The 26,422-nt window shown below is 42.0% G+C and overlaps 1 protein-coding gene across 2 annotated transcripts in view; it reads right to left on the reverse strand.

Moving 5' to 3' along the window:
* The window catches only part of atp2b1a (ATPase plasma membrane Ca2+ transporting 1a), a 39,003-nt gene that overhangs the window by 5,457 nt on the left and 7,124 nt on the right, over positions 1-26,422 (reverse strand). For both annotated transcript variants that reach the window (XM_071542790.1, XM_071542788.1), the window contains exons 2-20: positions 23,322-23,794; positions 16,384-16,581; positions 15,792-16,049; positions 15,447-15,572; positions 12,864-13,025; positions 11,995-12,033; positions 9,663-9,818; positions 9,168-9,382; positions 8,553-8,795; positions 8,027-8,268; positions 7,089-7,326; positions 6,583-6,762; positions 6,399-6,486; positions 6,186-6,292; positions 5,739-5,930; positions 3,351-3,564; positions 2,127-2,338; positions 1,349-1,456; positions 333-521 (exon numbers count right to left, since the gene is read on the reverse strand). In XM_071542790.1, coding sequence (XP_071398891.1) covers positions 333-521; positions 1,349-1,456; positions 2,127-2,338; positions 3,351-3,564; positions 5,739-5,930; positions 6,186-6,292; positions 6,399-6,486; positions 6,583-6,762; positions 7,089-7,326; positions 8,027-8,268; positions 8,553-8,795; positions 9,168-9,382; positions 9,663-9,818; positions 11,995-12,033; positions 12,864-13,025; positions 15,447-15,572; positions 15,792-16,049; positions 16,384-16,581; positions 23,322-23,514 — 3,360 coding nt within the window. In that variant the 5' untranslated portion in view covers positions 23,515-23,794. The remainder of the gene's footprint in view (positions 1-332; positions 522-1,348; positions 1,457-2,126; positions 2,339-3,350; positions 3,565-5,738; positions 5,931-6,185; positions 6,293-6,398; positions 6,487-6,582; positions 6,763-7,088; positions 7,327-8,026; positions 8,269-8,552; positions 8,796-9,167; positions 9,383-9,662; positions 9,819-11,994; positions 12,034-12,863; positions 13,026-15,446; positions 15,573-15,791; positions 16,050-16,383; positions 16,582-23,321; positions 23,795-26,422) is intronic.

A 26,422-nucleotide genomic window follows, 5' to 3' on the forward strand; every position in this document is an offset into this window, starting at 1 on the left:
CCAACTACAGCCATGTCAATATTCTTTGAACATTTGGCTGCTCTATTGTGCTTTCCAACAAATTTGCTTGCTTCTCATCAGTACCTTCAAACTGCTCATGTTTTTAGCAGATAGATTCAGACTGAGTCAGAAATAGGCATAGGAACCTGCTTTAGCTCAAAAGCAAAACAGAAAAAATTAGAGGAAAGGCTTTTTTTTAGGGCACATGCCATTCTTTAAGAATGCCCAGAGAGAGAACAAAACAGATCTTAAGCTGGAGGAGCAATAAAAAGTTAAAGGGTTTATGGCTTTCGATTCCCTTGCTGGCGGTGGGAAGCTCCACAGAACATTACCTGAGTCTGGATGCGATTGAGGCCTCGGAACCAGAGGATCTGGCCACGGCGGAGCTCACGTTCAGCGTGGTCGATCTCCTCCATGTCCTCCATGTCCTCCAGCTCCTCGTCAGGGATCTCCTCCTTCTGGGTGCCATGGCCCGCTGTCTTCAGGAACTTCAGACGGCTGGTGGGGACGGAGGAGATTACCTGGAAAACATAAGGGCTTAGATGAGCTGCACTGACTTGTAATAATGTCAACCTCCTTGAAGTGACAATTCACTTTGGCAGAACGAATCATGCTTCAGGGAACACCACAGAGGTTCAGGAGCCATCAACCCTCAAAATTAGCTGCCCTGCTAATTTGCCGTCACCACCAGCGGTCAGGAGTTTTTCCCCAGCTCTCAATATCAATAATTACAAACAGACATTTTTTTTATCCTCTAGATCTTATTTTTAATGCAGTTAATTTAACAAACTGAAATTAATACATTTTCAAACAAGGTGTTCAAAATGAAAATAAAGTGAGGCTGATTAAGGATCCCCAGAGTGGCCAATTTTAGTGGTTGACCACTGATAAAAACCTTTAGAGCCATGTTCACAAAAACTAAAAAGGAAAAGCTTCTATAAAAGTGAAATAAATAAAGACGTGACTATTAAGCATTACTGTGGAAAATGCACGACTGATCCTACCCCTGCACCTAGCAACAAATTCAGCTGGCTATATACAATATTAGAAGCTAAACAAAAGCTATGCACTAGTTAGAAATTCTGTCAGCAACTGTACAATGACATTACTTTCAATTTAATTCAGTATTTAGGAATATTCTCAGTTTTATTTTGGGAAACCATCTATGCAGCCTCTAAATATTTCAAGTGACTGTATACATTTACAGCGGAATAATAACATCTCGCTGCGTTGCCTTGCCATGGTTAGAAATTCACCAAGCCATATCCAACACATGGGGGCAGTGTTATACCATATTTTAGTTATTGGCCAATCGCAGGTGAAGCTCGTCTGTCTTGTCACATCATACCTGTCCCCATAGTAGACAGCCAAAGCCCAGGAAAGTGCACCACAGCCACTGGTCGATGCTCAGAGCCACACAACTGAACGGCTTTCCTCCAAACTGCACTATGACGATCTAAAGGGGACGGAAGACATAGGGGCAGTTAATTAGAGAGCAAACATTTAGATTTAAGGTGTGAAGGCTGAAGTCCCATGAGACAGAAAATCCTTTTTCATGCATTCTACAACAAGCATATTCACATTCTGCTTTTGGCCATGCTCATACTTCGCTAGTGAAATGTGATGCCCTGTTCTGTGGTGATGTGTAGAAAATTGTTGTAAAATACCACAGCAGTGTATGATTTAAAAAGATTCTTTGGGTTGGACTTTCACATGAGTTTCCAGTGAGGAGATGCCATTATGCTGTGGCATTATGGTCTGAAAGGACACAATGTGTGGCTCACGGGGCAAATTGGCCATTCTTTGCTTTAAGGAAGAAATTTGAGAATTGATTTTAGGGTAATGAGCAAACACTGATGAACACTTACAACTCTACTCAGTTTGTAGGGTGTAGATCAAGTGCAATAACTATCTTGTGAGTGAGTCCTATCACTGCCATGGTGCTTTTCTAAGTTTGCAGAGCAATGTTGTTACTGTCAAAATGTGCACTTATCTGTATCTCCTCTTTCATTCTGTAACATGTGAAGGAAAGAATGCCAAGTCATAAGCATTTATGAGTTAATTCCTTCTGAAGGGGGACAAAAGAAAAGGGTCAGCCATAAAACTATCCATTGAGTCCACTTTACCTGGATAATGAAGGTACCAAAGACGATAGTACAGAAGATGGCGTTGTTGAAGATGCCCTCAAAGACGTTCCTCTCGCCGTGGATCTTGCGGGCATTGATCTCATTGAAGAGCTGCATCATGACAAAGGTGTTGAAGACAATGGTGTAGTGTTCAGAGGGTGGGGCATGGAGGGGTGCGTCCCTGCCGTTGTCGACATCAAAGATTCTCTCCCCTGTAGGATAGTCAGAGACATAGATAGAGTTAATGTTTTACGTAGTAGTTTTTTTTCACTTCTAAAAAAAAATAAAAAAATAAAATAAAATAATAAAATCTCCTCAGTCTGAAATGGTCTGTATTTCTCTCGTATTTTAGAGCACCACCTAAACTGTGAAATCTCCAAAGTTCATTCATTGGTAAAAGCAATCTCACTAGAATTGCACATAGATGCTCTGACTGGATTTTATGTTGATAGGAAGTATCAATTTCTTTATAAGTTTTCTGTTACACCGCTCCATGTAAAGAAATATTTATATACAGTGATTATGAATTCTTTCCAGTTGATTTTCCATTGGCGGAGGTCTTTCTAGGCAAGCTGTAGCACATCTGAACCAAATTTCTTAACTTAATTTTGAATGACATGAGAATAAGTAAAATCTGATTCTGCATTCACAAATTATATTATGTCAGCTTTCTCACCAGTGGCAGATATAATACAACACATTGCTGGATGGGTAATTTTGACTGGCTGATCCCCTTTAGGTCAATAACAGAGTGGCAGATGAATTGGTGCACTACTAGAAATACCGGCAGTCACAGTGCTGTTAGACTGCTTTGGCTGAAGTCATATTTCTTCAGCCCATTTCATTATAATTAAATGTCAGCAGCAGTCATCACAGCGGAATGCGTGGTCAAGCTTTGACAATCTTTAATCAAGCATGAATATGAATAAATTACAATGCATGGCTCTCAATTCTCACTTTTTATTGTGTTTGTAGCTGGCACCTGTGCCCCACATCAACACTTTGTTTTCCAGGTGAAAGTTGTAATGACACAGATAAAAGTAATATGTGCTGGAGGGTGGGGACACTAAGGTTTTTAGATGGACTAGAAATTAATTAATCCAGGAAATCCAAACCTCCACACAATCTTGACACACAATCTGCAACTACCAATGCAAAAATCTACTTACCTACCCCTCTGTGTGCAGAAAGACCTATCCCTACAGATATAGCACAGCTTCTTACCGGCAAACAGCAGTGTGAAGATGATGATTAGCTGGTAGACTCCCTGGCCCAGGATGTTCTTCATCATGGTGCGGGAGATGAGAGGTTTGTTGCGGCCGTAAGGTTTCCTCAGCAGCAGGGCCTCGGTGGGGGGCTCTGTGGCCAGGGCTAGGGAAGCAAAGGTGTCCATGATCAGGTTTACCCATAACATCTGGACTGCTTTCAGCGGAGAGTCCTGGGGGTAGAGAGAGAGGCAGACAGGAGATTAGACGGAGGGGAGGGGTTAGAGTGACAGAAAGAATGAATTACACCAACACAATGTCGCACAGCTGACACATTGTGAGAATCTCACATATCATGGAAATTCAACACCATCTATTAGGGATATTCCAGTTGACATGGATCAAATTTCTCTGCATGTAGAAAAAGTAGATTTTTTTTACTGGCTGCTTCATAACAAGAGTTTATACCCCATGGCATTCTGGGTAGTGAGGACTATGTGTTTTGACATGAGGTCTGAGGCTGTTAGTAGGTGGCTAGAACTACTGCAAAGTGAACTGATTGCCACTAAGTTTCTTTACATGCATCTACATGGTGTCAGAAGACAGAGGGTTATGGCACAAGGACACATTTTTGATGGAAACTGCGCAACAAACTTTCCACTGGCCATTGTTGCTCAGGTACTAGAGGGAATCATGCATGGGCAACATCATCAGGGAAATGAGGGTGAGGCAAAGAAAAGGAAATAGACAAAAGGGAATTCTTTGTTCATCAATGCTAGTAGGTAAATCAAAACGTGTTTATAATTTAGTGTAGTTGGCAAATGTTAATGTTACAGCAAGAATGTGGGAAAGAATGCTACACTGTTGCTTTATGCAGACTAAAGCCTCTTTGATAGGCCAAGGGTCAAATTATGACGTGTTTTGCATCCAATATAGCATAACACAGGTTATTACAATGGCCAGGGTTTCAATTTTTTCTTATATTATAAATAGCCCAATAAGATAATTAATTATGCTGGGTGGTGCTGGATCTGGCAGAGGGCTTGGGGCAGAGAAAAAAGTGATGTTTTCACCAGCCACAGAGCATGTAATAAAAAGATACAACTACAGTCATTAGTCTTTTTTTTTTTTTACAAAATTGTTGAGATTACAAAATGTAAATTGCAACAATTTAATTTTGCAAACCTTCTTGTCATCAGTTTTAACTAATTCCTTTGCCTTGAGCCTTGCCTATGTAGAGCACAATCCAGAGTTTCGGCACCACTTCACACAACTGTATTGTACAACTTGTGCAGAGTTTTAAAGATTTGTGAATCCACATTTCTGCATAGGTTGGTATCAGCAGGTTCTGCTCACATGGCATGAGCAATCAGTATTGGCCCCAAATATCCAGATCAGAGCAAACCTACCATTTAGCCATGAAATACAGAATGTGGAACATTGTTGAGAACAAGAGTCTTAAACCCGCCTACACTGGGCTCCACAGCACGTTAATGGTACTGCTAAGTGTTCACAAATGCAGCTGCTGACTCACTGCTTTATTGTTCCTTTAGTTTATAAAAGCAACTCCCAACATTGCAGAAAAAACTAGGTATCTAATTGCAGTGAGAGAGGACACTTCATTCCAATTCCATCTGTTTTTTTCTCCCCAAGGATTTAAAATTACAGGATTTAGTCTAGTGATTTGACTATATTTCGACCAGTTGTTTCTTCTATAAAACAAAGAGATATGCATGAGAGACATCAGATGAGAGTAGATTCTAGCATATAACCTCAAGTTGATGCGTTTGCTCTTGTCCATTATGCCATAATTATGGCAATATTTGATAAACAGAAGGGAGCTGCAAATAGCCATTCGTTCTTGTCTGTGAAGCCACAATTTTAAATAATTTCTTGGCTGGATGAGCAATAATTTAGTAGCCGTCACAGTGACCAAGGGGTCGGATACAGGCAGCTGATTGCTACTTCTGGACGGAGAAAAGAGGAGAAAAGTAGGTCTATTTAAAACAAAACAATTGTAGCAGTAAGCAATCCACTGGTCTTGTTTGTCACATGCTACATCAACTCACTGGCACAAATAAGCACCTATGGAATCTGAAGTCAACAAACCACCTTTGCCACAGTTAAGACAAAAACCTAAAGCCTTGCCTGGACATCCAGTTCAAAAGGAGACAACTTTTAGCAGATTTGTATGATGCCTGAAGCAAAATAATAATAATTTACATAGTTATCAGTAATTGTCAAGCAACCATTGGTTCAAACAGGATACTCAGTGATTTACTGAATTGGATGACATCTCAAAGGTATTTTTCAGCATGCCAGCAGTTTAGCTTTAAGTACTACTCAGAGACACACAAAACAGACAGTGCCTTTTCACACAGGTGAATCAAGCTATGTGGGTGCCAACCTGTGTGATGCAGGCTCCTGTGAATGCTACGATGACAGCCACCACATTGACAGTTAGCTGGAACTGGAGGAACTTGGAGATGCTGTCGTAGACATTACGTCCCCACATGACGGCCTTGACAATACTGGAGAAGTTGTCGTCGGTCAGGATGATGTCAGATGCCTCTTTGGCCACATCTGTGCCAGCAATACCCTGGAGACAACAAAGAGAAAAATCAAAGGTCTGTCTGCATCTGGTCACAACTGGTTAACTAACATATTCATGTTTCTGCATAACTACTATTGCTCAAAATGGCACAGCTATGACAGCAAGTATTTTTTGGCTACTTTCTAGCTGACTAGCTAGTTTTCATTAGTTAGAGTTAGTGGCAAATGACTGGGATGCTGTGCTATAGGTATACAAGTGACTGTTGTCTTATGGAAGGAAATAAACACAGAGAGAACTCACCATGGCAAAGCCAACATCAGCTTTCTTCAAGGCAGGTCCATCATTTGTTCCATCTCCTGTCACTGCTACAACTTGTCTCTGTTCTATCACTGTGCTGTCAATAATACCTGGAAAAGTAATACAATTTAAAGACGGATGATGGATAAAACAACTGATAAATTAGTGATATTCATAATAACATTTCTTCCATAAAAGAGAAAAATAATGAGATACCTTTGACTAACGTGTGCTTGTCTGTGGGGGAAGAGCGAGCCAGTACTCGTAGTTTGGGCCAGATCTTGTCTATGCGTTCTTGTTCAATCTAGAAACATGAAACAAAACCCTAATAGAATCCCACAAGTACATTTACTGATATCAGATGTTGGTTAACAGTCTGAAGTATTTTGTTGAGGCGCACCTCTCCTTTTTCATTGCGTATCCGTCGGTTGAACTCTTTGCCCTCCAGGCAGAGGAAGTCATCTCCAGGCTGTAGGATTCCACACTTGGTGGCAATGGCTCGCGCTGTGTTGATGTTGTCCCCAGTGACCATCCGCACTGTGATGCCAGCACGCTGGCACTTCCTGATAGCGTCTGGGACCTGAAGGAAAGAGGAAACAGGAGGTAGGAGGAAAAGCAGTCTCTAGCGCTAAGAGCAGCTAAAACATTATATAAGGTCTGTGTTGTGAATTGTGAACCAATGATAATGATTTTAGAGAGGCCTTATAGCTTGACCTCAAACAGATCTCAAGCAAATCAATCTTCCCTCTAATCTTCCCTTATGATGCATTCCCCTGGTTATCACCCAAGACACACCCCTCACTTTTGACCATGATTTTAATCTCTGTCTCCCAGTTTCAATTAAGACAACAAATGTTATAAGACCTCATGTACGTCCTCACATCAAACTACTGCGTAGCTACTCACCTCTGTCCTCACGGGGTCTTCAATGCCCACCACACAGACGCAGGTCAGTCCAGTGAGGATATCATTCTCGTTGTCCCAGTCAGGTTCACCCTCTGAGGCAGGGAAATCCCTGTATGCTAGACAGATGGTCCTCAGGCCTTCGGAGGCCATGGGTTCAATCACCTTCTTTACCATGTCATCTCTGTCCCGTGGTCGAAACACCTTATGCTCGCCATTCCCCGTCAGGATTTTATAGCACCTGGGAGGGGGAAGAGGGATATTTAAAGAGGTATAGAGGAGGCGGTAAAAAGACAGTAGGGGTGAGTGGGAGAGAAAAGATATGCAGTGTAAGAGAGATGGAGTAGAGAGATGTGGATGAAGAGGGAGATAGGAAGAGAACGGTAAATGGAGAAAAATAATATAGATTAGAAAAGGGAGTTGGGCAGAGGAGAAGACAAAGCATCTGACAGGTGAGCCGCAACAGTAAGAAGTCAGCATAGGCCCTCTGTGGGTTAAAAAGAAGCCTGCTTGGTTAAGAGGCTTACAGAGTTGTTACCGGCTCATTTTCTCAGCGCCTGTTTTTAAGACGCAAAGTAAGGGGCTTGGGTGGGATGCACTTGAACTTCTTAGCTGCTTAAGCCGTTACACACATCATTTACCGCAAAGCCTGGCCAACCGGAACAATTACAAAACCTAGGGGATAACTTATCTCTCTGAGTAGAATAATTTACTGCTTATGTATCATATCATATCCCCAGAATTGGATATATTTAATACATCAGTACCTTGTGTCTTTTCAATATAAAATTCCAATAGAAACATTCTGGATACACACCGATATAAAACTCTGTGGTACGGCACCGTCTCTTGTACAAAGATTCAACATCAAGCAGAATGCATGAATCAAGCAGAAACACCAGAGCTGAAAAAAAATCTTAACAGATGTGAAGTTTTCTTACTTCTTGAGGAGGATCTCTGAGGCCCCTTTGCTGAACATGCGGTAGCTGCCATCTGCGTTCTTCAGCACGGTGCTCATAGACTTGCGGACAGAGTTGAAGGTATAGACCTTATAGAGCTTCTCTTCAGGGATCTCGTTGCGAATAGCCTGGTAGTCACGCTTCAGGTCATTAGAAAAGCCAAGCAAGGCACATTCGGTCTTGTTACCCACCTGCCGTGGCAGGCCGCCTTCTTTCTCTGGGGACTGAGGGAGAAAGTGAGAGAGGGAGAGACAGAGGAAGAGAGACAGTTAAGCACCTGCAACTAAGCAAATCACTGCACACGTCAGTTTCAAAAGTAAAGTTGTTTGATTGCAACAGTTGATTCTGATGATCTTGACACGGATTTGTTGAAAATCAGAGGCTCTCTCATCTACTTATGATTCATTATGAAGCCAACTCCTCTTTAAATTCATAACAAGGCAATATTCATGCAATTTAGAGCAGGACTACATTATAGAGCCACATTGAGAGGTTTTCTCATTCTTACCATGATCTTGGTAGTGTAGGCACAGTTCACTCCAATGCCCAGGATCAGTATGTCTAAAATGGAGGAGGGGATGCTCTCAGGTTCAGGGACCTTCCTGTAGTGCTTGTCAGCAATGTAGGCCTGCACCACAGTCATGCGGTTCATGGTGAGCGTACCAGTCTTGTCAGAGCAAATGGCAGTGGCATTGCCCATAGTCTCACAGGCATCCAGGTGACGCACCAGGTTGTTGTCTTTCATCATTTTCTGCAGGAAGAAGAGCAGTCAATCAATACTATTATGAAAGGCAATGACATTCAGTATGAGCAACAAATGTGAAAATAGACAACAATCAAATATGCTTAATTTGCTGTACTGAAGACTCGTAGAAAACTTAAATGAAGCCAAAGAAATGTGTTCAAAGGCTGCAAGACTGAACTTATTAGCTCCTTGATTGGATAAATTGGATAAAGCCCTCTGTTGGCCAACAGCTCCAGCAAAGGGGATCATGGCTTGGCTTTAGGGTATCAGTTAGCCAAGTCTCCTTCTAGTGTCTTAATAGCCTGGCCTGCTAGCTTTAATAGGCTAAAATGTAAGCCGGTTGGCACTGGCATGGGTCACTCGAGTAGGAGACTGTACCTTTACAGAGTATGCCAGGGAGATTGTTACGGCGAGTGGCAGGCCTTCGGGCACAGCCACCACCAGAACAGTGACGCCAATGATGAAGAATTTCACAAAGAACTGGACATAAATGGGTGTGCAGTCCTTGACCCAGGGCAAGTTCTGGATCCAGAAGGTGTCGACCACAAATCGCACCACCAGGATGATAACAGTTATGGCCGACATTACCAGCCCTGGATGGCATGAGGGGAAGAGGGAGAAAAGCAGGAAAAGAAAGGAAGATCAACAACCAGAAATGTGACTGTCCAAACTGGAAAATAGTATCAGCTATCATTAGCCATCAAGTTATTTCTTTAGGAAATAATTCTGAATAGAAAAACAATTATTTTAGAGATGTAGAGAAAGAAGGCAATAGTATATATATATGAGAGAGAATAATAGGAGCGCACCCAGAGTTAGGATATAGCCAAGTATTTAGCTGTGTTAATATCCACTGCTGTCTCTCCTACCCACCTGCTTTGCCAATCTGTACAGCTAGTTTGGTCAGCTTGCCCTGGAGAACAGACTTCTCTTTCTTTGGCAGGTTGGCTTTCTTCTTCTCCTCTGAATCGGCTCCTTCATCACTGTTCAGAGGCTGCATTTCCATAGCTGCACCATCCTGGGCTTTAGCTACAGTAAAGAGGACGAGAGGAAGTTGCTGTTACACTGATGTATTGACAATTACACTGTGCTGATGTCAGGTGAAGTACACACTTTGCTACAATTTACACAATTTGATATTTATACAAAACCACATTGTGTTCAAGGTCTTCCAATTGGAAAAGATCCCAGGATTATGGGATGAGCACTGGCTTGGGATGAAGATTATTTCTGCTGGGACCAAACAAGCGGTTTTGACTCCAAATCAAACCAGTATAACCCAAAGAAAGCACAACAAATGTGACCAGCTAGCATTTTTTAGTTCAGGCACCATGCAAAGCCCATTCAGATGTTTACATCTACAAAACCTGACCAAGCTTTGTATCCTAAACCTTTGTTGTTATATCAGTAAATGAATAATCTCTCAGTGGTCAAGTAACAAAAAGTAATTTCACCCTGAACATTCAGGCAGACAGACACTGTTTGCATATTTCTCATTATGTTTGCGTTAACAGCAAGCAGTAGCTAAAGAACAGGTTCAATTGGATTTTAGCCCAAAGTTATTTCTACATGCTGATTTAGCAAACAAGTCACCGCAAGTCACTTCAGAACGCTATGAGTAAAATTCAAGACTTGAGGGAATATTTCAAGTATATGATAATGGGACACTATACTTAATGATAAGTTCACTGATTGAATGAAAAGTGACTTCCAAGGAGACTTGAGACACGCCACATAATATTTTTAGCACACCTTATTTTTATATTTCCATTTTATCACATGGAACTTGTCAGGAAATGTCAGTGTAATTATAATTGCAGTGCTCTGACTACACTCCAAGTTGTAATTAGCTGAAAGGTTTGGAAAAGTAATTACTGTATTCCCACCTGGAGATTGAGAGAACAGGTTAACTGGCTAGCAGCTTTGGGATCTGAGAAATAAGTTTCTCCTTCAACTGTCACCAGAGCAGTCACCATTTAAAATTCCCATAAAACTCTTCTCTGCAACAACGTCCCTCATGACCCCCCTCCCTCACTTGTAGACTTGACAGCAATCCCAAACTCTCATCTGACCAGGTAACCTTGGAGACGCAAAGCCTCTCATGGCAAAGGAAGGAGGAGAGCCAGCCGGCAGGACAGCAGGGGCTGATCTCCGTCGTGTCACTCCCCATGATAAAATCATTAGCTCTGAGGCTTGCCTGTCTGCCATGGAGGCTGCTGCTGTTACAGGAAATCTGACAACACACTCTTTCCAATCTCTCACTTAATTTGTGCTGGTGTTACCATCATGTACTATGTAGGTGTCTTGTCTAACTTTTACAACCCTGTTTTTACATGGATAGGCAGCTCCAGTCCATCTTGCCAGCGTTTGAGCTTTGTTTACTATGGTATGGATTCTAGCATGATAGCTAGTGTGTAGCAGAGAGAGGGGGCATTAACACTGGGCTATTGCGGCTGCCGTGGGCCGTGGCTTGTTCTGCACTTACATGGCCTGTGTAATCTCAGTCTAAAGGATTACTGTTCATTCCTGGCAGGCAGAGGGAATCTGTGCACCAGGGACTAGCGCCAGGGTTGTGGTCAGAGGCACAAGCACCACTGATCATAGAGTCCCAGCAGGACGCTCAAATACATGACTGGCTAGCTGGCTGGCTAGCTACCACTAAACAGCCTTATTATGATCGTCGTCAGTCTGAGAATCATCACTGTGAGTCTTATAGTCGACTGAGTAGTTCAGACTGGGACATGAATAGAAATTAAATAGTAGGGGCTTGGGGGAGAGTTAGAGGGAGAGGGTGGGAAAGCAGATGTTCTGGCCCCAGAATTGTTGCATGGCTTTAATCTCCTCATCACTAATCGCCATAACTGGATTCAGTAGCACCTGCCGCTCAAAGCGCGATGTGCCAGGGAAGGACGTGAAGAGAGGAGAGGACCAGACAGTACAATGGATAGACAAGGACGGCCCGTACAAAGTATACAGTAGTCACATGAGGACAAGCATAAATATGTAACTTCTCATTACTTGCTTTAACCACACCAGCCATTTCTAAAAACAGACTGCGGCTTTAAATGGGGAGGGAGATACCATTAACACTGAAAGCTAACACGTCAAAATAGGCACTAAGCTGTAAAGCAATTAAACCTGATCGAGGGTGTGAGTGTGTGTTTATGTATGTATGTATGTATGTGTGTGTGGGCATGTAACTAACCTTTCTTGCGGTTTTCCACTGATCCATCCTGCTTCTTGTCTATGAGGAAAAAAAATACCATGGAGAGAAATGTAGTCAGCAACTTATTGGTGGGCAATAAATAGTGACTGTAGTCCTAACCACCATTGTAAAATATTTTCCAATTATGTAAATTTGCTGAACGTGAAGACAATGGAGTAGAAGCGCTGCTGGGTCTTTGTGTTGATCACATACAGGTGCTCTTTGGATACTTCAGGTGTACTGTGCTTATTCCATCTTGTGAAGGGCTCATTGCATGAGTGGAATATGGTCTCAATAAAAAATAAAATGCAATTGCAAATCCAATTGTAAAATGCAAGTCTCCTTCAAAAACGATCCAAGGCACACTGTATGGTTTGTGCAAAATTAAAATGCCTTTATTTTACATGGCAATATGTATTTAAAATGACCAACGCGTTGCGACCGACATAGGTCTTCATCAGGGTCATTGTCAGCAGTAGCTTACACACCTATATTGTGTTACACTAATGAGTTGAGTGGGAGGACGGTTCTCTTTCAATGTGCAAGCCTATTGGCTGTTTTTTGACCAGGGATACAGCTCAGTCCTGAACCATGACCCTGCTGCTACGCTCCTCTTCTTACTTCTAAGCTTAGCTCCCTTCAGTCAAATCTGTGTCCTTGGTGTGCAACTCTGAGTACTTTTCTGCATAGGCTCAGCCCTCTCCATTTCCAGCATCGACAAACACAAAGGCTCATTGAGAGAAGATGGAATCTTGCTTTGAGATGCAAAATTGGTGGCAGAAAGAGGAAATGGCTGTGCACATTTGTCTACCTCTGGTGTGGATCAATCAATACTAATTGAAATAGCAGGGTTAACAAGGGAAACCAACTTTTCTTCTGCTTCTTCTTCTCCTCCTTTTCCTTTTTCTTCTCCTCTTCATCATCATCGTCATCGTCAGCACTCCCAAGTAAGGTGAAAATGATTCCAGTTTGAGAGTTGACGCCCACGGCAGTGACCAGCATTTTCCCTGAGCCCTCCATTACATGGGTGCCTTTAGACAGAGGGAGGAGATAAAATAAAAGTCGTAAGGGAGGTAGGGAAAGGGTAGAAATCTGGATAAATGGTATGCTACATGTTCCACTATGTTGCCAAGATTACTTATACCATGTTTCCCTTTATACCTAGGTTTCAACCTCACCCAAATGTTGGCTTTTCCACCTTATTTATTGCTTTGGGTTTTTCCTATTATAAAACATTTTGGTGCACTGGATGTTGAACTAGATTCCTTTGCTTACTGAGAAGCTGGTTTAAGAAGTAGGCTTTCAAGTGGCATGTTGAGCTACACACAAGGAGGAGAAAATAAATAAAGGCTTTCAAAGTGGTCAATAAATACAAAAGGAACGGCGTGCTAGCAAGTCAAAAGAGACAGAATCGCTTGTCTTTGATGCAAACATACTCCAAACCTTTAATCAACAGCCTTTAATCAAAAGCCAATTGTCAGTCTCAGTGAATTAATGGAAATCTGTGAGGCTACAACAAGCTTTCTCCAGAGTTTAATATCTCTCTCTCCATCCCTCTCTCAAAACACAGGAAAAAAGAGCTGAAATAGAAAAAGCCAAGAACACACGAGAAAACATAAGCAACAGACTGAGCAAGAGAGATAGAACAGGGAGAGATTGAAAAGAGAGAGAGAGATGTAGAAAGAATTCTGAAGAGTTCCCCCATGCCTGTGTTAATTAGAGGATGCTTTCCTTCCACTCTTGAGGGACTTAGGATGAGAGTGGAGGAGGATAGCCTGAGCTAAGGGAGATGATACAGCAGTAGTGGTGGAGTGGTGGCATATACACACACACACAGTAGATGTCTCCCTCTTGGAGGTGCGCCAATAGAAAGCTGGGGGAGCTAAACAAGAAGCACTTCTCCTAAATCCCCTGTGCAGTTCCTCTGGGGAACTGAGGAGAGCAGTGAAGACGAAAGCCATTTGATCAAAGGATCAACTTGCTTTCATAAAATGGGATTAGGGACAAAACAAGCAGTAGCTTTCCCCTCTTAAATGAATTATTGACACTTCAAATGAGAGATTAGACTTTCATTTTAACTAAAATGTTCTCACTTAAATTGGGGCAGTATATATTAGAAATGTCTGAAAAACGGATTTGGTGGGCTTAATAGGGACGTTTACCCTAAGTGATAATGTACAGTGAGCGGGTCATTATTGCGAAATAAACCCCGACAGGGTGATGCAGGACCCCGACGCGAAGCGGAGGGGTCTTGAATCACCCGTTGCTATGGACGCAGTTCTAATCATATACTCTGGAGGACCACGTCCAATCATATCAATCCGCAGAAAGAAATCCGGTAAATTTAACGGTTTATTTAAATTTAACAACGTCAGCTCATTCGCGACACCCTGTGGCAAAAAAACGTTAGCTTTCCGTTACTCCCAAGAAAACACCATGGAAGATTTTTCTAATATTAATTTTAATATATTTGGAGAGTGCGAAACCTTCGATTCATGGTTAATGGCTGAACTGTCCCCAGCAAAGAAAAGAAAAAGAGAACAAGAAAACAGCGCAGAAAAAGCAAGAGAGGTTAAAAGACACAAAGAGCTGGACGACAGAGAAATCGACAAAAGTGAAGAAGACAAGTGAGCGTAATGTACAGTGAGCGGGTCATTATTGTTAAACAAACCCCGACAGGGTGATGCAGGACCCCGATGCGAAGTGGAGAGGTCTTGAATAACCCTGAAGTGTAATAATGTGTTAAGTGTGTAATAATAGGTTATATTGTATGATGCCAGGTTACTGACACCAATTCAGCTTTCAATTCTAATCCAATTTTTCATCCAATTCAACATCTATTCCATAAATACACAGACTCAACTTTCAAAGCATGGCCAATTAATCAACAGGACAGAAGTCGTGTACTACACTGTATGTCTGCGCAAGAATTCCTGGGGTACTAAATATGGATGAATTGACCCTTTTTAATTGAACTCAAGGAATCTGACCAAGAACAAACCATGACAAACGGGAGAAGTTACATAGCTTCTACTTCTTCCAATAATGTTTCAAACCAAAGTTGATACCAAGCAGCATCTCTCTGACAGGCAATTTTAAGCTTGTTTAACAAGAAAAATTTGCTTTCAAAAATAAATTCAGAAAATTATTACTGATGTGTTATTTTACTCAGTTGGAGTAGTTTATTTGAAATGCGGTTTGTAATTATAATAGCGTGCTAGTGTTGACTTGTTTGTCAATTGTTTGTCAATCAGTTTCCTAGTTCAGAAAAATTAAGTATAAATTTTATTTGTTCAATCAAAACATGTAGCAAGTGAAGGAAATAGATAACATGGCTGCAACATGTTTCTATGGGAACAAACACCAATAGAACTTTCAATGTCTGTTTTCTTCTAACAATAACCAAGTAGGGCAGGACTTCGGAGAAATTTAAAATTAGGGCTGGAAGTTACCTGACAACAGCATGGGATCTTTTTCTTGTGTTTTCTTGACATGGTCCGACTCCCCTGTGAGAGAGCTCTCATCGATCTTCAGATCGTTGCCTTGGATGAGGACACCATCGGTAGGCAACAGGTCTCCTGAAACACACACAGACAAAAAAGGCCTTTAATTTGGAGGAGCAACATTGCATGGAAAAATTTGATTTATTGCATGCATTTTGCGTGACTTCTTGATCACCTGATTTTCATCTCAACCTTGACCTTATGCTGCCTGTATTACATGTTGTCCATGAAAGTGCACAACCTTGAGACAAACATTTCATTAATTGAATAACATTGATGGCAATCACATCTTACCGTATTTTACTTGTGCAATGTCGCCAACCACGATTTCAGCCACGGGAATTTGGATAACTTGTCCGCCGCGGACGACAGTAAATTTCTGCTCCTGTTCAATGCGGCTCTGGAGGCCCCTAAACTGTTTCTCTTTACTCCAGTCGTTGAACGCTGTCACTAGCACCACACAGATAACGGACAGAAGGATGGCGGCGCCCTCAATCCAGCCTGCTTCTGACTCACCCTCATCCTCCACACCCCCAGCTGCCTTTCCACAGTCTGCAGGGGCACAGAACATTATAGCATGACTGTAGGGATTTGCCTGACAGAAGTTCACTAAGAGTTAATATACAGATTGAGACAAATAAATGCAATGTAAAGGGGAGAGGTTATTCCATTCCAATTCACTATGAAACAAGACTGACTGGATAAATGAGGTAGGTACAAACAATTGACAAATGTATTTCTTTTTTTAAAGAAAATATCTTCAGGCCCGAACTATCAGAGCATAACAAATATGTTAACAACCAAAACTGTATGCTAATATCCATTAAGGGGAAGATGAATCAATGAGAAGAGGAGGAAAGATTATAGTAATAGTGTTGCTGCTTACGTTGTCTTTCAGCATCTGGAGGTCTATAAAATGAAAGGCCTAGTGACACTATGGCTGCCACCTCTAGGATAATCAGCGTTACATCTTGTAATGCTTCCCACACTAACTGTAGGAAAGTTTTTGGCTTTTTTGGAGGTATAAGATTTTGCCCAAACGTTGTTTTCCGCTTCTCAATGTCTGTAGGCTGTCCACTTAAACCTGGGGAGGGAAAGACAGAGGAGATAAGAAAAAACTCATGCATCGATTCTCATTTTAACTCTATCTCGGGATTAAATGTTACATAGCAAATTATATCCTCTCACTTCACAAAAAATCAAATTTAAGCAAGGTCCTAAACTCTGTCACATAATTTGAGCACTGTTGGATGCAGTAACAGACATTTGGTACAGAGGAAGAGAGCTTGTCTCATAAAATCGCCTCCAACTCAAAAAGGTCAGCTGTACTCTTGTCACTGTGCTTCCAAAAAACATAATCCCCAAAGGGCATCAGCATTTCTGACAGGCCGATGTGGAGGCAACAATGCCAGACAATCACAATACACATTCTTTAGGCATGTCAAACATTTTGAACTCTTACAGCATTACGCATGCAAGAGAATGTGAGGATAGAGGCAAAAAACAATCCCATGAAATGTCTTTTCAATGGAAGGAAATGACCAATTAACTGGAGAAGCAGCCTCGATTTTAGCCTCACACATCCCTTTGTATACTCTCCTGTTGTAGCTTCATCTTATTTACGCATTACTCGTCTGGCTGGCCTGGGACCCATTCATCCATGTGCACAGAGAGCATTCTGCAGCCACCCATTCAAATGCCTCCGCATTCAAGGCAGAGTCATATATTCAAAAGGGCCTTCGCACATTTGATGATGCGCGACAGCTTTTCAGCCCTATTCATGCCGACTGACTGTGTGTGGGTGGCTGTGCAGACTGGACGGAACTGGACGTGTGTGTGTGTGTGTGTGAAGCAGAGAGGAGGTGGAGCAGAAATGGGGGCCAGGGGAGAGTGACTGTGTGAAACTGCTGCTGACAGGCAGATGGGTGGAGAAGGGGGGTGGCAGTGAGGGAGAAAGGCCTGTGGAGTGTTGCAGGGGACTGAGACTAATGAAGAGTGGAGCTACTAAGGGCTGAAGGGAAGCTGCGCTGGGAATAGCATCGTCTTAACAGGGAAAAGGATCAGGAGGGTCAACATATGGGAAGACACACACACACAGAGACACAGACACACACTATCGCCAGCCGGCAGGTGCTATGATGATCATGACACATGTGGGTAATAAGTCTGTATTGCAGAGTCTTACAGTGACATAAACAGGGGGAGAGAGGTGGATCGTTCACGTGTCAAGGGGACCGTTCTCTGCCTTATCCTCTGTGCAGAGAACCTGTCAAAATCCACCACTGGTGGTGGAGGCTGCAGGAAACAATTCGCAAGGAAGGCGAAGGAGATTGGAGACCTTGTTGACAATGAAATTATTAGTGGGATTTGTCCATTTACCAAGCAAAACTGTAATATATTTAGTGTTCCTGCAATCTCTTGATACAAGATTGATAAATATCTCTGTATTTCATCACTGTCCTGATTCATAATTTCTCCCTTGTCATTACCTTAGTACACAGAGTGCATCGAAATGAGTAGTGATCAAATACTAAATGCTCATGTCAGTAACAATTGTAAAACTGATTTTGAGAACTGGAAACAAGATTTTAAAAAGGCAACCAGATGTAAAAGCAAGCAGGTGAGCTGCAATTGAGTTGCTTCAGGACACTGCCCCTTAGGCTTACAATAAATACTGCAGCTTAGTTATTGAATAGAAGTTTTATTGTTAAACTCTGCAGGATGCTTTTGCATGTTAGGCCTAGCCTATTTGATTTCAAACACTGAAATTTCATTAGATATTATGTTGCTGGGCAAATCTTTCTTTCAGGTATTTGGTCATGTCCTAAACAAAGTTACACCTATTTTTGCATCCTTCTATTTTAAGCGTTGTCAAGTTAACAATGTAATAGTTTTGATTTTTATCTGTGATCGAAATTCCCATCCTCAAACAACACCTATCTATACAGAGCCTGTCTGTACATTACCAAGCAGGAAGAAAGCTTAATTCCAGAGGGACTTTAGGTGGGAGTATCTATCCATGTTGAAGTCATGATCACGTACCGACCATTTAAAAACTGATTCTCAAGTCAATTTTGGTATCAATGGAAAGATCAACCTCCCTATTCCCCCATTCCCACAACACATTTGACAGGCGTAAACCTCAGTCTTTACCAGCTTATTGTCATCTATAGGAATGCCATGGCCTTTGTCTGTGAAGATGGTTTCATTGGTCACCATTTTCCAACTATCAATACAAGACACTTTCACAATAGTGTGATAAAAAATATTTCTTAGAAGTATTCAATCATTTAATGCAGTTGGAAAGATAATGTAAACAGCAGTAAAAATTCAGTGGAATTGAAGAGCAGTGCATTGAGAATCATGATAACACTCTGCTCCCAAGAATCAAATTCAATCCAAACTGCACGGTCCCTGCTGAGTCCCACTGTTAGATACCATTTTACATGGCAATAATTAAATAACATGTCAAAGATAATGGGACTATGCTTTACCCTTGAACAAACTGCTTCAACATATTCCTCAAATGAGGAATCATTGTGATTAAGCACATCAAGGTGCATACTACATAGACTAGTAGCACCGCCATGGGTTCAGATCCAATTCAAGACATGTCACTTCTCTTTTCCACGCTGTAATAATAAAGCAGATAAAAATAATTTATAAGAAAGAACTAATTCCTCCAACACTAGGTGGTACACGGTTAAGTGGCATTAAGGGCCAGCACTAACACAAACTTTTCTGGTGGGGTGTAAGCAGAGTGATGATGACTCACCAGCACAGCTCCATGAAAAGGCTATGGGGTTTATCCTGTGTAGCTGCCTCTCGCTGCTCCCTGGCTGTCTCTCACCGTCTGCTTTGATTCTCTACGCCTCTAATGAAAACATGCTGACAGCTAATACCCCATTCAATTTTCCACCACATTTTCCCTTTGCATTAGCGCAATAAATATAAGTGACAGAGGACGATTAACACGGGCCTCCTGCCATTGGATACGCAAACAGAAAATAGGTTGGCCCTGGCCCCTCACATCATTTTAGCGCCATGAGTCCGTCTCAAGTCAAGCAGCTAATCATTAACTGTTTAATTTGGATGCTTGTCCCCAGCTGACCCCTCAAAGTACTGTCATTTCAACCACCAGTGGGGGTCAAGGTAAGCATTTCACTCTAGACCTGGTCACAGTGAAATGATATACAGACACCCTTTTACTACCTACACACAACTCTGTGAGGCCAGAGTGCCAACACACTGTCCGGTACAATGAAAGCAACCCTTCACTAGACAAGCAACTTCACAACAACCTTACTTCCAGACAAAGGGGACGTTTCCCTGCACTCAATACCCCGATTACTGTAAATAAATAGTCCAGCATTTACATCATTCAAGGTAAAGTGATTTTCTACCAGAACCTTGGTTTATGTAGATTTATCTGATCAGCGGGTTAGTTTACTCAGAGAGTTAAGTAAGTTTACTTTCTCTGTATTATTTGTTCATGCTGATGCACTTACAGAAACCTTGATGGAAGTGGTATTATTCTGAGTGTCAGCTGAGAACAGGAGATGCTGATGTACTGGACTCATGCAGCACGCAGCCTTTCTGGGTCAACTTCCTCTGTGAGCTTTTTGATACATGCGCATATTTAAAAACTGAATGAAATCAGACAAAGGTGTTTACACAGCCAAATAAATCGTAAGTTTGAGCATAAATCTAGGTGTGCTAACTGGGCTATGCTTGCACCAATTATCATCTTACTCTGATTAAGATAATCAGATTAAGGGATTTACATGACTATTGCTAGGCCAGAGTATTACCTTTATCAGGTAAAGATAGATCGGATTATGAGAGTGCATATAAAAGCACCCACTGGGTAGCAACTGATACAAGGTATCAGTGGTATCAGGAGTAGGTCTGAAAGGTCTTTCCTCTGTCAAGTGGAGAAGACTATGTCTTAATGAAACAACAAAAGATGGCATGTCAAGAGACAGGGACGGCAACAAAGAAAAGTCCAATCAACTAGTCTGGAAAGAGGGTCTGGTTTCTTAAGAACTAGGCCTAAATAAAAGGAAATACAAGAAACCAACAGTCCAAATCACAACTTAAAAGCTACAGATCATAACAGGTAAGTCAACATACAGCACCAGCTCCACCAGAGTCCTGACACAAGCCTGGCCATCTGCTGCCTCCACTCACTGGCAAAAGCCCTTCTAACCTCATCATTTTGAATTCAGACATGAAGACAAGCTGAGCCAGCCCACTGAATTACAAGGACAAAACTATCATTTAACAGTCTGAACCTTCCCATTGAATGAGGGGGTGCGACGGCTGGGATGACGGATGTGGAGAGCCTGTCAGCTTTGTGAATTGCAGTCCAACTGCGGAAGCCTCTCAGCCCACAATTGATTGGATCAATAGGCTAGAACCCAAATATTTGACTACACTAAAACAGCAATCAACAGGGAATAACTGTGAGAGGGAAAATAGGAGAAGATTGTCAATAATATTGATGCAAAGTGGCCTTGCCCATTTTATTAAGTCCCTCATTATGCAGGGGAAACAGAGGATGCTTTTGGGGGGAAAAGTAGCTGTATGGAAAATGGCTGAGGTTAGTGCCAATATGAGTGACATTTAGTCTAATCCAAGTAAGCTATAGTTTTGAGTCATGGATTCAGAAAACGACTTAAAGTAGAGCAGTACAACGTTGACGTACAGTTGCACCAGTAAAGTGTGGTAAAAAAAACAAACTTGGAAGTGGTTGAGGATTAGCAAAGGATTGGCTTAAGAGGTTAGAGAAATGACCAACCAACTAATTAGAAATCCCTTTTCAATTGTCAAGCTCCTGTAATCTTAAATGACGGCTTAATTTCCCAGGCCAATGACGAATGAGCCAATTGAAAATGCAAGTATCAAAAACTCAGTGGCCGCGTACCAAGTGGAACAGCACCCGCTGAGGGGGGAAACAAAATGTGGACCTACTCGAGCTTATCTGTACAGTGCACTTGCTAATAACTGCAGGAGTGGAAGCAATATGACTTCTTGAAACTGGTTAAACGCAAGTTTCAGGCAGCTGCCTTTGCCTTCCAACTTGGTATGTCACTTTATCAAAAGAAACGTTTCCTCTGGGTATCTTAAATCTATCATTCTCTATGAATCTTGAAAAACATTGATATGTTTGATATGCACAAGATGAAAACAACTGATACAGACTGATAAAGGGCTGTGTGAATTGAAGACTTATTTATGCTTCATAACAACAAATGTCTGTATATTCATTAAATATCTAAAATAAAGCCATGTTAATGCTGGATCACTGACGAGATATAATCCAGACAAGCTAGCAGGCCTGGCCTAACCACATTCTTTTGTTGCAGCACAGGCTAGGAAAATGGGCAGGAGAGGACAAGTATATTCACAGATATCAAACATCCAATGTCATTCATGCTCCAAATATGACAGGGCTGCAATTTCACCCACTCGACACAGACACTTACACATGCATGTTTAGACAATTCACTCTGTGAACCGCTGAAGTCTTATTCAACAATTTCTCCACACAGTTTAGATAATGACCTATACTCAGATACTGAAAGCAGCAAAAAAAAGACTGAATTGTGTACCTGGTACACTTACAATAAACAAAAGGTCAAGAATCAAATGGCGAGCTAATGACTCTTGCTAGAATGAGAGATGCTTTGAGCTGTTGTACGATTTTTTTTTCACATTCCATTTTGAGTTTGACGGAGCCCAGGCATTTTACTTGCTCTGAGACACTGCACACAGAGGACTGTTGCTGCTACAGTGGATATGCGGTGCCGTTTTAATCTGGGATCAAACTGAAAATCCCCTCCCCCAAGGGTTCAATCAAGGTCATGCTGGCGATTAGGCAGACTGTCTATAGAGAGACAGAGACAGAGATTGTGAGAGAGAGTGGGAGAAAGAAAGAGGAAAGAAGAAAGAGGTGCTATAAAGCGCCACTGCCCAGATGAGGCCCTAGTATAACTCTTCAGTTTTCACTCTTGGCCTGGTCACATCTGAGTGGTGAAGAGTGCCGCCACACATACACAGCAAAGGTATAGAGGGAAGGGAAGCTAGGGAAATTAGGTGGTTTTATCGACAATGGTCAACAAGCATTGTCACACTATGTTGTGCAAGTTTGTAATAGTTGCTTTCGATATTCCAAACGGAGCAGCACCACCATATGGAGAATGGAGGTGTGATCAACAGCAGTGTTCATCAGGCAACAGGTTCTCTACTCTCAACCTTGTCTCCAGGGCTTAGTCAACGGGCAACAAAGTATGCTTTGGTGGCGAAAGCATAACACAGAAGAACTATTCAAAAGATGAGCTCACTCCTTCCCAACCATGTTCAAGTCGTTACTAGCCAGCCTTACACCCTCCCGTTTTGTCCGCCACATGTGGAACATTGACCTGCCTGCAGCCTGGTCCTGTGCCCAGGCAGACAGCTGGTCTGTCTGAAGCCTACTCACAGACACAGACACATACACATACAGAGACACACACACAGAGACACAGAGGTGAAAAGGGAGAGAGGGGAGGTGTGAGGGACATATCCACAGGCCTAGAAATAGAGCAGGACTGGCCCAGGTCAGTGCCAGCCTGCCTGGCCACCTGTCTGGCATATGAGTTTTCCAAGGAAGTGATGTCAAGGTAATGTGGATGACATGGCCAATGACACGCCTCCTAAACAATGTGTGCACCACATTTGCATTCCTACAGCACTCGCTATTAGCGGTGTTGGGAAAACATCCTGTATTTGATCCGATTAAAAACAGTCGTCGTGTTGAATGTTGTGGAGGATTTACTCTACCATCTATAGGTGATGTTTTCAACCGGTTGCAGAGTCCTTGAACATCCCCATAAGATTCCCCAATTGTGCTTAGTGCCTCTGCGCCCCGCAGTTGCATGAGCGAGCGCAGCTCTTTGAGTGTGCAGCCAAAGTCTCCATCGTGGTTTGCCTCCATCATGGAGTTCTTCACCCCACTGTACGAGTTGTTCGCCATCGTCTCACCGCCTCCCCCTCTACTGCGCTGCGTTGCTGCCTCGACTTAACGGTGGGGGAAAGGAATGGTGTCCTGGAAAAACTTAAATCCTCAAGAGAGCGAACACAGTGGTAGTTCCCATAAACAGCTGACAGGCCCTTCAGAGGCAGCTGGAGTCAGATGCCAGGTAGCGGGACAGGGATAGATCAAAAAAAGCCATTTCCCTCGGAGAGCTGAGTTCCTAGTCTTTCATGGTGACTGAGGATCATCCACGGAGCCAGAGATCACCACACATGCAGATCTGAAAGGGAAACAGAAATTTTTTTTTAATTGTACATACTGACACCAAAAAGTGGTATTTCATGTACACCAAGGTTTCCAATATATTGATTAGTATTATATTGATATTGATTGAATAGGTATATTTGGCAGCCCAAACAACAAAATGTTTGTTTTACGTTTATTTCAGGTTCTGTGACACACTAAGCTGGTGTTCAAACCTGGCATTTCTTGTCATAGTTTTCAATAAATTAAGATTTAACGCTGTCAAACACTGAAAGCACGTTAGTAAATTACATCGACCATAATTCACTGCGCCTAATGCAGCACATGATGTTGGTCAAACAGTATGTGCTCACTCGAGTGCCATTGGCAGTGCTGACACTAACTGAATTGGGAAAAGTTTGAAACGTAGACTACACAATAGACTGAGGTGGTAATCGATGGCTGTAATTAGCTCTTTGCTATAGTTGCTTCACAAAACTAGTGATGATCAGATGGGAGTATAATAGTCAACTAATGTTGCAGTAGCAAATTAACCTTATAGTTTGCAGGGTAAGAGTTGTAAGTAAGATAATACTTCATAAAACATCAGGTTCATCATTAGTTGAATTGATATAACAGAAGAATAAAGAACATTTTGCATATAGCTCATTCCCTGTCCAACACTAAATGTTAACATAACACAGTGATAATCTTGAAGAAGTGGTGGACAAGCAGGGACTAATGGATTATAGGTTGCATCCCTTTCTAAAAACAGAAGAGAGGAACCCCAGGTCACTGGCCAGGGCTCAACATGATATGCTATGTCACTGCAGGCAAAAATGTGTCCCCTTATTTGAACAGTAGTCTGGGAAATGGCCCGTTCTTTAACTCAGGAACAGGCAGATGGAAACAAATGAGCTTGTACCAATATCTCATCTGGTCCAAACTCCAAACAAAATGTGTGAATGACCTTGCTGCAAATTCCCTTGTTTCATCTTACAGATCAAAGGAACAGAAATATAGGCCTACACATTCCCAGAAATAGGAAAGGACTCGAGAACATAATGCAATTAAAAACACTGCATATAGTATTTGCACCAAGGTATTACACAACTGCAATTCTAATAATAACCATTGGCACTATGTATTAACCCGTGTTGTGCATATGTCATTATTTCTGTTTTGAACTGCTTTTGAAACATCTTACCTATAAGACACCAAGTGGAACATTGTGACTAGATCATACTGTATAGGCCAACCTGCATGATGAAGTACAGCAGTTTCCTCTTACATTAAGATCAGGTGCTAAGTACAGCAGTGCAATCTAATCTTAAGAGCTCCATATCCCCATAAGTCCAGTCTCCAAATCTCTGTTATCACAGTACTCTGGCATGGCAAACAACACAGGTCTGACATTGAGAAAAAAAAAAAAATTCCAGCCTCCCTGCAGTTTCACTTGTGGTGATACATGGTGAGCTGGGGCCGACTGACTGATTACCTCAGGAAAAGCCTTCTGTTTAATCTAATTAAGACTATCTGTGGCATCAGGGAGCTCCACAGTGCTCTACATGGGAGAGTCCATTCTAATGAGAGACTGCTGTCCATTCAGCTTTAATCAGCCTAACACAATGAGACTGATTCATTCAAAAGTGCAGGCTAAAGCACAGCAGTTGTCATCCTGTTTTAAGGAGGATTTAATTTGATGAATTTCTTAGAATCATGGGGGACTGCAGCATGGGAGAACAGGGGATTGAGCAATCAAACTGGACAGATATCCGACAAGATGAGATGAGTTTGATTTCCAGCCTAAAATAGTTTGTGGAACACAAAACACATAGATTACTGTACTTTCCGTTGAAAAGCCAAACTCAAATTATAATCTGCATTGCCATAAAGGGCCTGTACTGAGCCATCAGATCCATAGTGGAAGGCACCAGTGGAGACAAACAGGGGCGCATTTCCTTGCCAGAAAAAACATGCTGCGGTTATCTCTCATTGTGGCCACCAGCTGGGGAGTCAGTTTTACTCACTGCATGTGTCTGGCTAGAACACAATGATCTAAACAAATGCTTGAGAGAACACCATTCATCTGTCTTCCACACCAAACACAACTTCAAACACACACCTCCAAAACAACACCCAAAAATCAAATATGTCAAAGAACTTTTAACTGGGACACAGATACAGCATGGGGGGAAAAGTAGCCTTTATTATCACTAGCTACACAAATTAATGCTTGTAGCTTATTCCATTGAGATTCTTGGAAACTATTCTGTCACATGTTGAGATTCTATTTGGAGCCATCTGCCATGGAAAAAGGGACAGGATTTATTATTCATTACACTGCATAATTGCAGGGTTGGGTGCATTTCTGAGGTGGCAGAGGTGGGAGAAACCCCTATTTTGAAGAGGAAATACTCTTGTACCTCTTGTACTGGCCACAAGTTTAGGGTGAGGTCTTTAATGCATGCTGAGGTCTCCACCAAGACATTTCACTTGGTGTTTTCTTATAGTTATCAGATGTCTAAAAACTCGCACCTAAATGAAACTTGTGCCACTTTAAGTTTCTCAAAACAAGTCGGGACAGGTCACAGTTCTGTTTGAAACCATCTGGCTCTTCTGTGACTTAGATTCCACCTAACAATAACATCATGTTTCCACGACT

The sequence above is a fragment of the Centroberyx affinis genome, unplaced genomic scaffold (genome assembly GCF_046629955.1).
Source record: "Centroberyx affinis isolate AG114_WGS23_722 - 3 ecotype Tasmania unplaced genomic scaffold, CSIRO-AGI_Caff_v1 ptg004184l_1, whole genome shotgun sequence".
In the NCBI taxonomy this organism is placed as follows: Eukaryota; Metazoa; Chordata; class Actinopteri; order Beryciformes; family Berycidae; genus Centroberyx; species Centroberyx affinis.